The sequence below is a fragment of the Vipera berus genome (assembly GCF_964194415.1).
Source record: "Vipera berus genome assembly, chromosome: 14".
NCBI classification, from domain to species: Eukaryota; Metazoa; Chordata; class Lepidosauria; order Squamata; family Viperidae; genus Vipera; species Vipera berus.
The window spans coordinates 9,510,562-9,527,687 of record NC_138217.1 but is presented as its reverse complement, the minus strand read 5'-3'; the positions used below and the strand labels follow the sequence as shown (position 1 = coordinate 9,527,687).

Sequence of the window (17,126 nt, the reverse complement as noted above, 5' to 3'; positions counted from 1 at the left end):
CCAGTAGTGGAACAGAATTTTCATAGTATTAAGTGGGGTAAAAAAAGATATGTGAATGTTACTTATTGACTGGGTTGCCACAAGACGTGGTGTTCTAGCTGAAAATTTGTATAAACCCAGCCAATTGTAGCTTCTTCGACAAATAGTGTGTCAGGACCCACCTCAAACCACGTCTTAGGAAGACAAAACTCTTGGAGCCAAATCTAGTCCAAAAGGAATCTTTACTATGACATGCTTGGTTGTCGGAATACAAGACAGGACTTAATATTGTTCTACAAACTAAAACCTTATAAAGAGTTCCCGGTTCAACCCCCCCTTAACCCCATTTGGTCAGCCTACCAACATTTACCTCGTATCATCCCTCTTGCGGGAAAAAGGAACTTAGGACCTTTTTATGTTTATTGCTCTCTTCCTTGACACAAGCCAGATGCTACCTACCCTAACCCTCCCTTTTGTTCCCCCAGTTCAAAAGCCTACTCTTTTCCTTTGAAATGCCTAATACAGGCTCAATACACATTCGTTCCCTCCTCCTTGGGAGATGGCAGAATCCAGGAACAACGTTTTAAACATACATTTATGAATATGGTATAAATCGATTCTGACATAGTGGTTCAACAAACCACACCTTGGCAAGAGCCAGAAAAATTACTCCGTAGACTGAGAGGCTGCTAAATCCTTCCATCTTAGTAATGTCTTCTGTTTTATCACTGATACGCATTTTATTCCACAGCAAACACAATCGGGGACTAGGAAGTCAAAAAAAAAAACAATGAACAGCAAACAAAAGACAACAACAGTATAAATATAGTACAGGTAGACATAGAAATAAAAGAAAAAATAGAACTAGAGATTAAAGAAGAACCCATAACAAAACATCAACCGTGTCAGCTAAAGCCAGTATTTTCCTACTAATTGAGACATCTGCCAATAAAAATTGAGTCACTTGATTTTGTAACAGCTGAATTCCTGTCCTGTAGGATCAATTAAAAAGCGTTGCTCGCTAAATAGACCGGTTCCTACCTAGATGACAGATGGAGAACTTTATAGAGCCGTGTTTCTCAACCGTGGCAACTTGAAGACGGGTGGACTTCAACTACCAGAATTCCCCAGCCAGCCAGCCAGCCATGTTTGACCATTGGGTTGGGGAGGATATCAATGGAGAGACGGCGACTTTAATAATGCTTATAATGTAAATAAAGCCCCAACACGTAGCAAAGAAGGTGGCTGGTATTTCCAAGCCATTTTTTATCTGAATCTAGTTAGTTTTTGTACAAAAGGAAGAAAAATAAATAAAGGTGTTAACCTGATGGTTCCTGGTTAGTGATCAACCAGTTCCCAAATGCACGTTCAAAACAATCAATTCAAAGCTGGGACCGATGCTCCGTTTCCCTTCCTTGGCTGCTGATTACACCCAAAGGTGTATTCACCAGAGTCTCTTTCTTTAATAAAAGATTGGACCAATGTACCGAAAATCATCTGCCCTGTGGACAAATTGTTCCCAAATTAATTTTATGCGGTAGGAAAAATAAATAAAATAAAAAATGTGTGATTTAATAGATGGAGGCGGGGGAGGGGGGAAGAAATGTGGTCGGCAAGCTTGACTGGGATGCATTATGTTTAATTCAGTGGTGCGCTTCCTTCCAATGCACTGTGGATTTTAAAAAAGAAAAAAAAATTACCTGAAGGGAAAGAAGAAGAAAAAGGTTGCAAAGAGATTTGTGATTCTGGATCCTGCAAAAACAATTCCGGCATAATGTGAATTAAGGAAGCTTCTAAAGATTCTTGGATGGAGTTTCTTTAGAAGGGCCTAAATCAGTTTTTTCTCAACTTTAGCAACTTTAAGAGATGTGGACTTCAACTCCCAGAATTTTGCCATTCAGTTCCTGAGAGTTGAAGTCTACACACGCTGGCTGGGGAATTCTGGGAGTTAAGGTCTGCATATCTTAAAGTTGCCAAGGTTTAGGATAGAATAGAATAGAATAGAATAGAATAGAATAGAATAGAATAGAATAGAATAGAATAGAATAGAATAGAATAGAATAGAATAGAATAGAATAGAATAGAATAGAATAGAATAGAATAGAATAGAATAGAATAGAATAGAATAGAAAATGGAATGGAATGGAATGGAATGGAATGGAATGGAATAGAATAGAATAGAATAGAATAGAATAGAATAGAATAGAATAGAATAGAATAGAATAGAATAGAATAGAATAGAATAGAATAGAATGCCATCTGGGTGACTTTGGGCCAATCACCAGGAGACGGTGAGTTCCAGTCCTGCCTTAGGCATGAACACCAGTTGGGTGACTTTGGGCCAATCCGCCCCTCTCAGCCCAACCCACCTCACAGGGTTGTTGTTGCAGGGAAAATAGGGGGAGGAAGGTGCGCTGGATATATTCACCGCCTTGAATTATTTGCAACAAATCATAAAGGTGGGAGACAAAAATAAACCAAACAACCAACTACGCGTGAAGACAACTCAGTGGCTAAATCATAATCTCTTTTGGTAAGCTCGGGTTTGTGTGCCGGTGAACTCAGCTAGTCTGAAAAGGCCTGGCGTCAGAGTACATGCACACAGCAGTTTGGCTAAAAGAAATTGAACATTCTCCCACCTGTAACCTCCATGCCGAGCTGAGCTTCAGGTGTCCCCACCAACACCTGGCTGCCCGCAGTGCCTCAAGCAAGCTAATGGAGATATAAATTCTCATCTAAATTCAGAATCATGGCTTGATTTTATTTTTTTCTTCAAGTGGGAAAAGAAGGCATAATCCCATCAGGGGACCTAACAGATGCACCTCACCCCGAAACTGTTCCTCCCCCCCCCCGTTTTTTTTCTTTCTATAAACTCCTTTATAGTAATTAACATTGATCACATCCACCTAGGAAATGGAAAAAGGCCGCGCTATCCGATTTTCCTAAACCTCCAGAGCTGGGGAGGAAAGCAAGGGTTTGTTCAAAGCTCCTTGCCGTTTGCCGATTACTCCAGATAAAGCCGGGAGGTGGATTTGCAACACAATGCCAAGACTCACACTTTGCATTAAATCCTAAGGTGGTGGTCTTTCGAGTTGGCTTCACAAGTTCTGGGACCCCAGCCAATTGGGGCTGATAAACCTTGAATTATGGCAGGCTATAAGGCCTCTTTCTTCCTACCTCTGAACGTCACAGGAGGCATCGCAGTTAGTCACTAAAGAAAGCGAGCTGAACCTTTTTTCATTATTTGAGACGGGGTACTGTTCAAGGAAGGAAGTTTCTTAAGCTCTGGGAAGCATTTAACATACCTATTTTCAGCGTGTGTGTGTGTGTGTGTGTGTGTGTGTGTGTGTGTGTGCGCGCAGGGGGGGTTTCGCTTAAGAAAGGACCTTTTGTGTTTTGTTCTTTTTGCATTTCCTTTTCAGCGCTTTTTTAAAAAAAAAGTTTTAAAAGAATACACTTAAAACAGTTTGGGTTTTCAATTGTACTGGCTTTGGTTTTCCACGTCATAGCCTTCTGTATCTCAATAATTCAATTTGGATTTAACACCACATCAGGGTCCCAAAGGTGCTTTTCAAAAGGCAACTGGACTTTCTTGGGGGTTTTTTTTCCCCCCTCCCTGGAAACCGTTTCGCTTCTCATCCAAGAAGGATTTGCCACACACGTACGTCACACACATACAGTATATACACATGCTATATTAATCCCTGTCCATTTTGAATACATAGCGGAAAGAGGAAACTTGAAAGTTCACAAGAATTGTTGCTCTACGGAACAAAACGACGTGGGGATTGTCGACTCTATTTAATTCAAACAGACCAGGTTCCTGAACTACCGCTAGTCCCTGGTTGCTTTGGACTAAACAAAGTAGGGAAAACAAACATCTGAAAAGAGTTTGATGCGACGCTTGCTACGGCTTGTTGTTGTCGTTAGCTGCGAAGTCGTGTCCGACCCATCGCGACCCCATGGACAACGTTCCTCCAGGCCTTCCTGTCCTCCACCATCTTCTGGAGTCCATTTAAGCTCACGCCTCCTGCTTCAGTGACTCCATCCAGCCGCCTTGTTCTCTGTCATCCCCTTCTTCTCCTCTTGCCCTCAACCTTTCCCAGCATGCGGCTCTTCTCCAGTGAGTCCTTCCTTCTCATGAGGTGGCCAAAGTCTTTGAGTTTCAACTTCATGCAACGGCTTAGCTGAAGCCAAAAGCTTGCACTGACTCTATTCCAGCTGTTGCTCATAAGGTCAGGATCCGCAACATTAATTCCCTGCTCCAAAAATTTCTCTGGCCCCTCAGAATTCCCCAGCCCATAATCATCAACAGAACAGTAATCTGGAAAACAGACTGAGAGGAAGCGCCGGTAATAAAAGGAAAAAAAAGTGCCTTATGACTTCCTTGGGCCTTCTTAAGCATTTCACAGGCACTTAGTTACCCATAACCAACCAGCATCAAAGCAGAGACGGAAACGCTAATGGGAAGATCCTGGCCAGGGTTGCTCCAGAGAAAGAGCACTGGGCCATTTAGAAGTAAATGACAGGCCTTTGATTGGTGACAGCGTCATGAAGTCAATCGACATTTCCATCGATCGAAGCGTCCGAGGGAGAAACAGATCAGGCCGTCGAGGAGATACGCAGGCAGCCACACCGCCTTCTACCCATCGGAACGGATCACATCTGCTTCCAGAAGCCCATCAGCTGGCCAAGTGGGAAAGCTCCTTGGCCACTCATTTATTTCTATTTCTTTATTTATAAAATCTGTCAGCTGCCCATCTCACCACTTCCAGTCATAGTGTAGTTTAAAACTTATTCCGGATAATGAAGTATCTGTTTGTAGCGGGGGGGGGGCTGTCTTGGTAAATGAGCCAGTATTCTCTCTTGGATTAAAAGGGCAAGTGTGGTAGAAGCTTCCTTGGTTCCAGTGACCAGCTTTGGATCATTGTCTGGATCTCTGTTTGAATCTTGGTTTCCATCAGGCGCAAGCAACCAGAACCACTTCTGACTAGCTAGAACAGGGGTAGGCAACCTCGGCTCTTTTATGACTCCTGGACTGCAACTCCCAGAATTCCTGAGTCAGCTGACTCAGGAATTCTGGGAGTTGAAGTCCAGGAGTCAGAAAAGAGCCGAGGTTGCCTACCCCTGAGCTAGAATAAGCAATTACCACCTACATTACCAGACTCTCACCAGATTATTGCCTTCCCCTGGGACCGACCAGGTAAGACCTTGGAGCTTGGGGGAGGTCAAGCTTAAGCCGCTTGCAGCTGCGTAAGGATTCCAAGCTAGTTCCCTGCTTGACCCCTCCTTCCAGCCTAGCTGACTGTTTCCCAATGGGTTCCTTCCAACCATTAGCCATCGTTTAGCATTTCCCAGAGAAGCGTGCAATAAAAACTTGAAGCTGGGCTCAAAAGCTAACCCTGCCTAAAAGCCATTGTTCTCTGTGCTTAACTATAGGGTGAACAACTCCGCGCAGGTTAAATGACAGCACCTGCCCCTTGATTCCACTGGGGGGGGGGAAATGCTTCCCTTTTTTAAATGTGCTAATCATTATCCTGAAACACTAATGGGATTAGAAGGCAGGATTCAGTGGCTGCCTCCTGAAAATCATTAAAACCTATTAGAATAAATTAACCTTCATCCTTCCACGGAGCGACTTCTGAGTCCCTTCCAAGCTTCCTTGCTCTGAGTGCACTCCCAGGACTTGAGCACTGAAGAGTGGAGGAATTCTTCAGTATTTGTTCTCTCTTGCCTTGATTAGTTTAAGTTAATAAACTACATAGCCTATGGGGAATTCTTCCCTTGTAGCCGTGTTTATGCAAGCCCGGGCCACTTCAGTTGTAAATCATGATCGTCCAAACAGAAGTGGTAAGAATCCCACTGGACTCCTAGGTCTACACAACTGAAAGAAGGGGGGGAGGGGGGAGAGAGAAGCTTCCAAGCCCCCCTTCTGCAATTAGCGGCCGGACATGCTTGATTGCCTTCTATCCTAGTTTGTTCTCCCAGAGCCGCACTTCAGCTCACCTGAAATGTTTAATTACAGAGAAGAAGACAGTGACAGACAGAGAAGATCTAACAGTTTCCCCCACAAATACACAGTCATCTAGTTAAATTACAACAGCACTTCTGGCACTAGAGAGAACTTCTAGGAGAAGACAAATCCAGCTTGGGATGGATGGATAGACAGACAGACAGACAGATAGAGAGATAGACATAGAGAGAGAGAGAGAAGATAGAGAGATAGAGAGAGAGGTAGAGAGAGATTTCTATATAACTCTATCTCTAGAAAGATAGATAGATAGATAGATAGATAGATAGATAGATAGATAGATAGATAGATAGATAGAGTAGAAGAGCAACAAAGATGATTATGGGGCTAGAGGCTAAAACATATGAAAAATGGCTGCAGAAATTGGGTGTGGCCAGTCTAGAGAAAAGAAGGACTAGGGGTGGACATGATAGCAGACTAATATTGGAATTAGTCACTCTAGCATTTGAGGGGCTACCACAAAGAAGAGGGGGTCAACCTATTTCCCAAAGCACCAGAAGGCAAGATAAGAAACAATGGATGGAACTTAATCAAGGCGAGAAGCAACCTAGATCTAAGGAGAAATTTCCTGACAGCGAGATCAATACATCAGTGGCACGGCTTGCCTCCAGAAGTTGGGATGCTTCAACCCTGGAGATTTTTAAGGATAGATTCGACAGCCATTTGCCTGGAATGGTATACGGTCTCCCTGCTTCTGCAGGGGGGTTGGAGTAGAAGACCTCCAAGGTCCCTTCCTATTAACAATTCTGTCATTCTGTTCTCTCCTAAGGGGATTCTGCAGGTACGAAACCCAGAATTTCCATTTTCTAAGTGAAAATTATTGCCCTGGTTACCAACAGTGCAGACAGGTGTGCTTACAGCCATGTTAACCCTTGGTGTAGGACAACGGAAGCCGCCTACATGAGGTTTTACATTGGTGCAGGACGGTGGATAGGTGTGTTCTACTGGAAACGAATCCTCCTCTGATCAGTTTCCAGAGAGCTGCGTATTTCAAGGTTTCATTCATTTTCATCTCAGCAGGCTATCTCTACCGATCCCCTCCTCCCATTGCTGCTCCTTGTCTCTGGCACGCAGTGAAATTACCTACGTCCACCCGCCACTCTAGAAAGATGGGGAGGAGGGGGGGGAAATTAATAAAGGCTTTCCTCAAATCTTGCCAGTGTGACTGGAAAGCAAAAGCCCAACATTGGAGAAGCTGACGAGGGAGGAAAGCATTATCATAAAGAGATCGTTAGGAAATTTCATGAGATTAGGAACAAACCAGCATTTGTGGTCTTAATGGATTAGCTGCTTGTGACGGAGGAAAGACCAGGAAATTGAGGTTTTTGTGTTTTCAGAAGGGTGTGTGTGTGTGTGTGTGTGTGTGTGTGGTTGTGAGCCATCATTCTTTTACTGTTAATATTAATGATAATCTGAATTCAGTGATGCCACTAACTAATGCCTCCAGGCTGAAATCTGACAGATATCACGCCAAAAGCACTTGGCTTAATTTTGAAATCGTTTTGCTTCCTATCCAATCTCCCCTCCTTCCATAATCCCCAATATTTTTGCAATATCTCATCTGATGAAGAGCAGCGAAGACCCCGAATCCTTTTAATTCTCTTGGGAGATCTGACTTGGCCCTAGTTAAAGTAGTCTTTGGCAGAAATTTCAGTTTAATTCCCTACTTCTCAGAACACTAGCTTGGCTATCATTCTGATACCATTCTGCATCCAGTTTTGGTCACTATCATACAAAACAACAACAACAACATTGAGACCTTAGAAAGAGTGTAGAAAAGAGTAACAAAGATGATTAGGGGGTTGGAGGATAAATCATACAATGAACAGTTGGAGGAGCAGATTATGTCTAGTCTAACAAAGATTCTGATCGGCAGTTTGGCGGGTCGAATCCCGAGTGCCGCGTAACAGAGTGAGCGCCTGTTACTCGTCCCAGCTTCTGCCAACCTAGCAGTTCGAAAGCACGTAAAAATGCAAGTAGAAAAATAGGGACCACTACGGTGGGAAGGGAACAGCGTTCCGTGCGCCTTTGGTGTCTAGTCATGCCGGCCACATGACCACGGAGACATCCTCGGACAAGCGCCGGCTCTTCGGCTTTGAAACGGAGATGAGCACCGGCCCCTAGAGTCGGAAACGACTAGCACGCATGTGCGGGGGAAACTTTACCTTTACCTTAACAAAGATTAGGGGTGAAATGACAGCAGCATTCCAATATTTGAGGTGCTGCCACACAGAAGAGGGGGTCAACTTATTCTCCAAAGCACCTGAGGGCAGGACAAGACGTAATGGATAGAAGTTTATCGAAGACAGATTCAACCTACAATTAAGGAGAAATTTCCAGACGGTGAGAACAATTAACCAGTGGAATGGCTTGCCTCTGGAAGTGGTGGGTGCTCCCACCCTGGAGGCTTTTAAGAGGAGACGGGACAGCCACTTGTCTGGAATGCTACAGGGTCTCCCACTCATGCCGGGGGTTGGACTAGAAGACCTCCGAGGTCCCTTCCAACTCTGTGGTTCTGCATTCTGCATTTCTGTTTTTATCAGCTGGAACAACCTGCCTCTAGAAGTGGTGAATGCTCCAACACTGGAAGTTTTTAAGAAAAGACTGGAAAGCCATTTGTCTGAAATGGTATAGGGTTTCCTGCCTTAGCAGGGGGTTGGACTAGATGACCTCCAAGGTCCCTTCCAACTACTACTACTTCTTCTTCTTCTTCTTCTTCTTCTTATTATTATTATTATTATTATTATTATTATTATTATTATTATTATTATTATTATTATTATTATTATCATCATTATTATTATTATTATAGAAGGGCTGTTCCACTTCTGTTTCCCCATCTCCCTCCCTATGCTCTGCTACACCTTGAAATACATCTCCTTTCTGTGATCGCCAGAAGTGAAGGATGGCGATCCAAGAGCGTCCACTCAACCGTGCTTCAAATTATTTTTCATCGTGAAAAAGATGGTCGTTCTTTATCCTCATGGTGAACAAGGCCTCGGCCTTTATTAATCGCGCAGGGAAAATGAAATGTGCGGATTTAATGGCAATGTCCTCTCGGGCCTTGTCTTCCCTAAGAGAAATGGAAGCGCATGGTTGCCCTCATGTTTCTTCCTTCTGCGTGGTGATAATAACTAGCCAGATGCTGTAGCAGATGCAGACCGGAGGATTAAAGTCGCAGGCTCGGCTACGCTGGGCTTTAAAGTGGGGAAAACTGACATTTAAATTCCGGAGAGCTGATGGAGGTAAAAACATGAAGGCGTCTCTGGTTTGTTCATTTAGTAAACTATCCAAGGGGTGGATCCTGGGTTAATGTAAGATCCCACCTCTGGTGTCCATCTTGCTCCCTTGCCCCCTGTCTCCATCTTTGTTAATTTTAAGCTACTAACGTTACAAATTATTGCTTTGGTGTGTTAGGGTTTTATCGTATTTTTTCCCCCCTATCATTTGTTACCTGCCTAGAGTCGCCACTAGTTGAGCAGCATGGAAGTTGAATAAATTGCGAAGCAGAATCCAGGTTTGCTGAGATATAGACCAAAGATTCGTCCTCTCTGGATTCTTCCTTTACATAAGATTGGCTAAGCCACCATCGGCTGCCTATGGTCAACGGGCTAAGCAATAAATCCGATTTAAGTTTAAGTTTATTGAATTTATATACCGCCCTTTTCCCGTAGGACTCAGGGCGGTTTACAAAGTATTTAAAAACATCAATACAAGAGTTAAAAACAGTTAAAATAATTAAATTTGATCCCTGAGGGGCAAAAAAAACCCCTCTCAGCCTGGGCCAGAAAGCTCAAAGAGCCAGGTCTTCAGGTCCCGGCGGAATGAACGAAGGTTGGGAGCAGTCCTAAGCTCCGCGGGCAGCTGGTTCCAAAGGGCAGGTGCACCCACTGAGAAGGCCCTCCCCCTGGGTGTTATCCGCCGGCAGTCTTTTACAGGCGGCACCCTGAGAAGACCCTCCAAGTGGGAGCGCACAGGACGAAGGGAACGTGATGTCGGCAGTAGGTGTTCCCTCAAATATCCCGGACCCAAGCCATTTGGGGCTTTATAGGTCATCACCAGCACCTTGAATCTCACCCGGAGGGCAACCGGAAGCCAATGCAGCTCGCGGAGTAGAGGTGTTACATGGGAGTATCGGGAAACCCCCATCACAACTCGCGCAGCAGCATTCTGTTAAAAAAAAACAACCCACGATGTGATGGGCCAGCTAATAATCCTGTTCCTATATTTGCCCCACGGCAGGGCTGCCATTGAATTCCCAGCAGAGTTTTCCTCCTTCCCCATCCCTTTTTCAAGAAGGGAAAGATACACGAGAGCGGAGATGGCTGAGAATCCTTCTGAAAGGACGAGTCAGAAGGAAAATAATGGCTCGAGGTAGACGGATGACAATTCTCCCCGTCCCCCGAAATCCTGCTGGCGTGGAAACCCGTTCATTAGGAAGAATGGATCCCTGCTCTTTTGGAGGTGCCACATTTTGACTTAATGAGCTGGCAACCCTATCAATGGCATCGGAGCGGGTGCGTGTCACTGCCAGGCACAAATGGCTAATGTGCTGTTTTTCTACTCATTAGAGACAAACTGATTCATGAAATTGAAGGCGAAAGCTTCGTTGCCCAGCATCTCATATTTAGATGGCAGCAGGGAGACAGGAAAGGGAAAAAGAAAAAGAAGGAAAGAAAAAAAAAGGTCAGCCGAGCAAGGCTCGTCCCTGGGGGGATCCCAGAGGTCCCACTTTTGACCTTCTCAGATAAAACAGGCGTGGAGAAATATGTTCGTCTCCACGAGTGGGAGACATAGTATCGTGTGTGGCTCCAGGACAGCAGTTTCCTTTCTCCTGACTCAAAAATAAAACACAGAACGTAAAATCATAGGGTCTGGGGGGGTCTTCTAGTCCAACCCCCTGCTCAAGCAGGAGAGTCTAAACCATCCCTGTCAAATGACTGTCTGGTATATATATTTTTAACATCTCCAGTGATGGAGCACCCACAGCTTCTGGAGGCAAGCTATTCCATTGATTAATTGCTCTCCCTGCCTGGAAATTTCTCCTTGTTTTTTAGGTTGTATCTCTCGCTTTGACACCCGTTATTCTTCTCCTAGGGACGCGTGGTGGCTCAGTGGGTTAGGACGCTGAGCTTGTCGATCAGAAGGTCGGCAGTTTGGCAGGTCGAATCCCGAGTGCCGCATAGCAGAGTGAGAGCCTGTTGCTCGTCCCAGCTTCTGCCAACCTAGCAGTTCGAAAGCACGTAAAAATGCAAGTAGAAAAATAGGGACCACTACGGTGGGAAGGTAACAGTGTTCCGTGCGCCTTTGGTGTCTAGTCGTGCCGGCCACATGACCACGGAGACGTCCTTGGACAAGCGCTGGCTCTTCGGCTTTGAAACGGAGATGAGCACCGGCCCCTAGAATCGGAAACGACTAGCACGCATGTGCGGGGGAACCTTTACCTTTACCTTTATTCTTCTCCTGCTCTCCTGGTGCCCTGGAGAGTAAGTCAATCCCCTCTTCTTTGTGACAGCCCCTCAAGTACTAAGCAAGTCGTGGTTTAGCAGGATGGGTAAATGCAGTGGTGTTGCCAGCTTAGCAGACATTTTAGCAATAAAAAGCCCTTTGGGAAACAAGTCTAGAGTCCCGCTGAGGGGAACGTACACTCTACATGAGACCCTCCCTGTTGGAAGAGACCTTGAAGGTCTTCTAGTCTGACCCTCTGCTCAAGCACCATTCCAGACAAAATGGATGTCCAATCTCTTCTCAGAAATCTCCAGGGATGGAGCCCCCGCAAGTTCTGGAGGCGAGCCGTTCCGCTGATTAATTGATCTTGGTGTCAGGAAATTTCTCCTTGTTCTAAGTTGCTTCTCTCCTTGATCAGTTCCCATCCATGGCTTCTTGTCCTGCCCTCAGATGCTTTGCAGAATGGGTGGACCCTTTCTTCCCAGTGACATGGATCCCTAAGAATCAGAGAAAAAGTAGGTCCCTCTAATGATTCCCACCCCCATCCACAAAGTGGTATGGAGGTCTTAGAAAGTAGAAATGTCAAAGTGGGCTGGGGAACAAAAATCTAAGGAAGAAGATTAGGAACAGCTCCGATCATCTTCTAGGCAGTTAAGAGACTTCAAATCACCACCACCAGTCTTTTATTGAAACAAGGCTAATATATATTGCTAATTCGCTTTGCTTTCCACCTCATAAGACCTTTGAGTTGAGGAATAAAAATTAAGTACTCCTCTCCTTTTCACGCTTTCATTGCTCCAGTCAGAGGTCATTAAGAAGAGTTCAAGGTAATCATCGCCAGTCTAATGGTATAGTTTAACATACCATGTCAGATACAGGCTCAATTCCATTAATTAAGGCAAAAGTGTATCTCCTAGACAGGGCAACGTATGCTAGCAGGGCCTGTAAGAAGAGTAGGCAACCTGCGGTGGTAATTACATCAGCCTAATTTAAAAAAAAAAATCGAACGCTGACACTCAATTATTAAACGAGAGTTCTAAAAAGATGGATGTCTTGTTTCCTCGCGTGCCGCCGTTGCGGGAGAAAGAAAGGGGTCAGAAAGAGGAAATGAATGGAAAAAAGGGGGGACAACCAAAGGGGTGACCTTGCCCCCACCCACTGGTTGATTCATAACCACCCATCGCCCCAGGAAATCCAGCCATTGACTAGGGGGGAAAAAAACCCTCAGCCCAGCCACCCTCTGAAATATAATTTCTGCCGTGGTGCTATTTATGACGCCTTTCCTCCAATTATTCAAGACAGCTTTATAGAACTGGGAAAGTGCCACTCAGGAAAAACAGCTTACTAGGAAACAGAGGAAGGAACAATCCAAGTACGCAATAAAACATTTCTTTTTTTTTCTTTTTGGTTATCACCATCATACCAAAAAAAAAAAAAGATGTGGAGAGTCTAGAAAGAGTGCAGTGAAGAGCAACGAAGAAGATTAGGGGCCCAGAGGCTAAACCACACCACGAACAGTTGTGGGAACTAGGTGTGTCTAGATCAGACATGTCAAACACAAGGCCCGGGGGCCGGATCCGGCCCGCGAAGTGGTTTCATGTGGCCCGCGAAGCCATCCTGGAAACAGTGAGGGAACGGTCCCCACTGCCCTGGCCCTGGCCCAGAGACCCTCCTCCTGCCAGAGACCCTCAGACCTGTCCCACTCCTGCCCAGGCCCCCATAGGCACCCTTGATGCGAACCATGTAGAGCTGGCCACGCCCACCCAGTAGGCCGTACACACTCTAGCCACGCCCACCCACTAGACCACGCCCACCCTGGCCATACCCACCCGGCCCCTTGAGGGCAACCGCAATGCTGATGCGGCCCTCAATGAAATTGAGTTTGACACCCCTGGTCTAGAGAATTTCCAAAAATTCTAGGGTTGAAAAAAACAGAGTTTGCAGGGGATCAGTGGCAAGGTGCTTTACGTGTTATCAGCTGCTAGGAAGCGACCGTGAAAAAGGCTGGCCTTTTCCTGGCCGTTTGTGTAAGCTTCTAGAATGCGTTCGTTTGGCCACTCTCTGAACACCCAATGCTGGACCACTTTAAGCCAATCGCAACCTGATTTAACAGGTCGCTTCTTGTGGATTCTCTTCCCTTGCCATTAATTGGCATTTCTCTTCTGTGTGTGCATAACCCCACAAAAAAGCAACCTTGGAATAATGCCATCTGTATGTTAATTGATAAATTGCATGCCTTAGCCATAAAGGTATGTCATATCCAGCCTTGTTAACAGAAGGACACCATGAATTAAGCTACTAAACTGTTAATTGCAATATGGGATCCTGCTTGGTTAAGTTACTTTTGTACTGGTCTTGGACCGTAATAAAAATCTGTCTGTCTGTCTCTCTCTCTCTGTGTCTCTCGTATCTATCTATCTATCTATCTATCTATCTATCTATCTATCTATCTATCTATCTATCTATTCTAATGAAGAGAAGGACTAGGGGTGACATGATAGCAATCTTCCAGTACTTGAGAGGCTGTCACAGAGAGTTGACTTATTCTCCAAAGCACCTGAGGCCAAGATCAGAAGTAAGGGATGGAAGCTTAACAAAGAGAGATCCAATCTAGAATTAAGGAGAAATTTCCTGACAGTGAGAACAATCAATCAATCTCTGGAAGAGGTGGGTGCTCCATCACTCAGGAGTTTTAAAAAGAGACTGGACAGCCATTTGTCCGGAATGGCATAGGATCTCCTGCTCAGGCAAGGGGTTGGACTAGAAGACCTCCAAGGCCCCTTCTAACTCTCTTATTCTGTATTCTATACTTTAAAGACAGCTGCAACAGGAAGTTACATTAGGGGAAAAAATGGTCATGAAAAGAAGAGAATAATAAAGGAAAAAAAATGGAGGAATTGCTTTAGCTTGCTGGAAGAAAGGGAGGGAATCAATCTAACAAAAGGACTGCACAAAATTAGGGTACAGTATGCAACCTGCATCTCCAATCTCTGAAGACAAATAGATTTCCTAAATAGGAAAGTGCCGTGGCGGACAAGAAGTAGACAAGACTAAAAGACACACGCGCAAAATGAATGGTTACACAACAACAACATCCTGTTGCGGATGAGATGTCAATTCTGTTTTCATCTCCACACCGAGAAAGCTATTTATTTTGTTAACACATTTTATATCGCACCCGTTTCCACAAAGTCTGGGTGGTGAGGTTAAAAAAACAAGCCAACCAAACCACCCATAAATCTCATTAAAAACAACCTCAAAACAATCATTTCAAAACAACAAACATCCTTAAAAACAGCAGGGATGGGACATGACTCGTCAAAGACCCCATGGTGTCAGCTGCCAAATTTTCAAATGCAACGCACCCTGCCATTGGCCAACCTCCCTTTACAAAACAGGCAAAAAAAATAGTAATAAAAGAGCAGGGATTGGAAGGCAGGAATGTCAGCATTTGAAAACTTACAAAAGGGATGTGACAAACAGAGAGGGTGTTGGTACAAATTAGCCAGTCTTGGAACAGAAATTCCCAAGGGAGAATTTAACGTGGAACAGCTGAACGACCGTGCCACCGACTCGTATTTTCCACCTCTTCGGGGATAAAAAAATTCGAGTCTCCTCACTTTACCAACGGATGAACATGACCCTTCCGAAATGTTTCATAAACGAGCCGGGTAAACAACGTGCATTTAGTCCTTGAGTTACAACTGTTCATTTAGGGACCATGCAAAGTTACAATGGCACTGGAAAGCAAAGAGACTTTATTGCCCTTTTTTTTCCAGATTTTTCAGCCTCCCCGCGGTCACGTGATCAAAACTGACCTGTACTTACGACGGTTGCAGTGTCCCTGGGGTCACGGGATCTTCTGACAAGCCAAGTCCATGGGGGGGAAGCCAGTTTCACTTAACAACCGTGTGACTAGCTTAACCACTGCAGGGCTTCACTTAATGATTGTGGCAAAAAAAGGTCATAAGATGGGGCAAAAATTCACTTGACCAAGGTCTCACTTAGTAACAGAAGTTTGGGGCTGAATTGTGGTCATAAATCAAGAACTACCTGCAGTTCTTTGTTCCCTTTTGACCTTATGGTTTATACCTTGTGAAAGGGAGGACAGCTCCTTGAAAAATGATCTTATTTATGTTTTGTTTATTTATATATCAAACTCCTTAACCACCCATCTCCCCATTAGGGGGGCTTACACCATAGTCCGCTGTTTCTCAATCTGGGCCTGTGTCCCCAGTCAGCCGTTGGTTTCTTGGCTAAAGTGCTCTTACATTACAAGGTAGGTAACTTGATGAGGTTACCTAGTTTGGGTCATGAAACGTCTGCAAGAAAACAAGCAAGCTCAGAGAGCACCAAGAAACCCTTATAGGTAGCATCATCAGTGCTAGAGTGAGGTTTGTGGGGAGGAGGAGGAGGAAGAGAAGGGGGAGGAGGGGGAGGAAGAAGAGGAGGAGGAGGAAGAGGAGGGGAGGAGGAGAAAGAGGAGGGGAAGGAGGAGGAGGAGAAGGAGAGAGAAGGAGGTGGAGGAAGAGGCGGAGGAGGAAGAGGAAGGAGAGGAGGAAGAGGAAGAGGTGGGGAAGAAGGAGGAGGAAAAGGAGAAGGAGAGAGAAGGAGGTGGAGGAGGAGGGGGAAGAGGAGGGGGAAGAGGAGGAGGAAGAGGAGGAGGAAGAGGAGGGGAAGGAGGAGGAGGAGAAGGAGAGAGAGAAGGAGGTGGAGGAAGAGGCGGAGGAGGAAGAGGAAGGAGAGGAGGAAGAGGAAGAGGTGGGGAAGAAGGAGGAGGAAAAGGAGAAGGAGAGAGAAGGAGGGGGAGGAGGAGGAAGAGGAGGGGGAAGAGGAGGAGGAAGAGGAGGGGGAGGAGGAGGACTGTGAGGTTTTGGTGCTCTCTGAGCTCAGTTGTTTTCTTGCAGATGTTTCCTAACTATCCAACTAAGTAACATCATTTGGTCACTCAAGGCTTCCTGCACCTCAAGGCCATCTCCGTGAGCAGAAAAGCCAAACTCCAAGTCCTCTGGGTCTGCAGGTGAAGTGCTCGAAACCTTCAAAAAGTCAACTGCTAGCTTCCATTTTGACAAGAGCGAGCTAGCCAGGGATCACCTGGTAGAAGCCCCCACCTCCCTGTTGACGACAGATTGGTTTTCCGGCCACTTACTTGGGGGTGTGAGACTCGTCCGCCCGGTTGCCCAGCTGGAACTCGTGAGACTTGCTCCGATGCAAGACAGTGAAGCCCGGGAAGAGGTGGATCAGCTTCCGAGACGAAGGAGGCGGCGTGCCCGGGGGTTTCCCTTTGTTCCTCCTCCTGACGGGCGGCGTCCCTGGAGCGGTCATGCCGGCGATGATATTGGGGGTGCAGGGCGGGGTGTGGGCCGCATGCCGCTGGCGTGGGGAAGGGGGCAAGGAGCGGTGGCCAGATTCCAGCGGAGAGCAGAGTCCCGGAAAACCCTCCACGGTCAGCCGGTCCGGGTGCGTGTAGACAAGCTCGTGGGACAACGTTGGGTGGCAGTAGTGTGGAATGCACTTGGACTTAGGCTTGGGACTCAGAGAGAGGTGAGTTCGGATCCACTGCATGGATTCGGATTGGCACGTGGGGCTGTTTTCTTTGCCGGTCTCGCTCGTGGCTGGCCACTGGATGGTCCAGTCTTGTTTGGAAAGACTACCTCCTGTGGAGAGG

At 45.8% G+C, this 17,126-nt stretch overlaps 1 protein-coding gene across 1 annotated transcript in view; it reads right to left on the bottom strand.

The window, feature by feature from the left end:
• KSR2 (kinase suppressor of ras 2) overlaps nt 1-17,126 on the bottom strand; it is a 121,387-nt gene that overhangs the window by 71,308 nt on the left and 32,953 nt on the right. Inside the window, exon 4 of the mRNA XM_081338742.1 lies at nt 16,608-17,115. Within this exon, the coding sequence (XP_081194868.1) occupies nt 16,608-17,115 (508 nt within the window). The remainder of the gene's footprint in view (nt 1-16,607; nt 17,116-17,126) is intronic.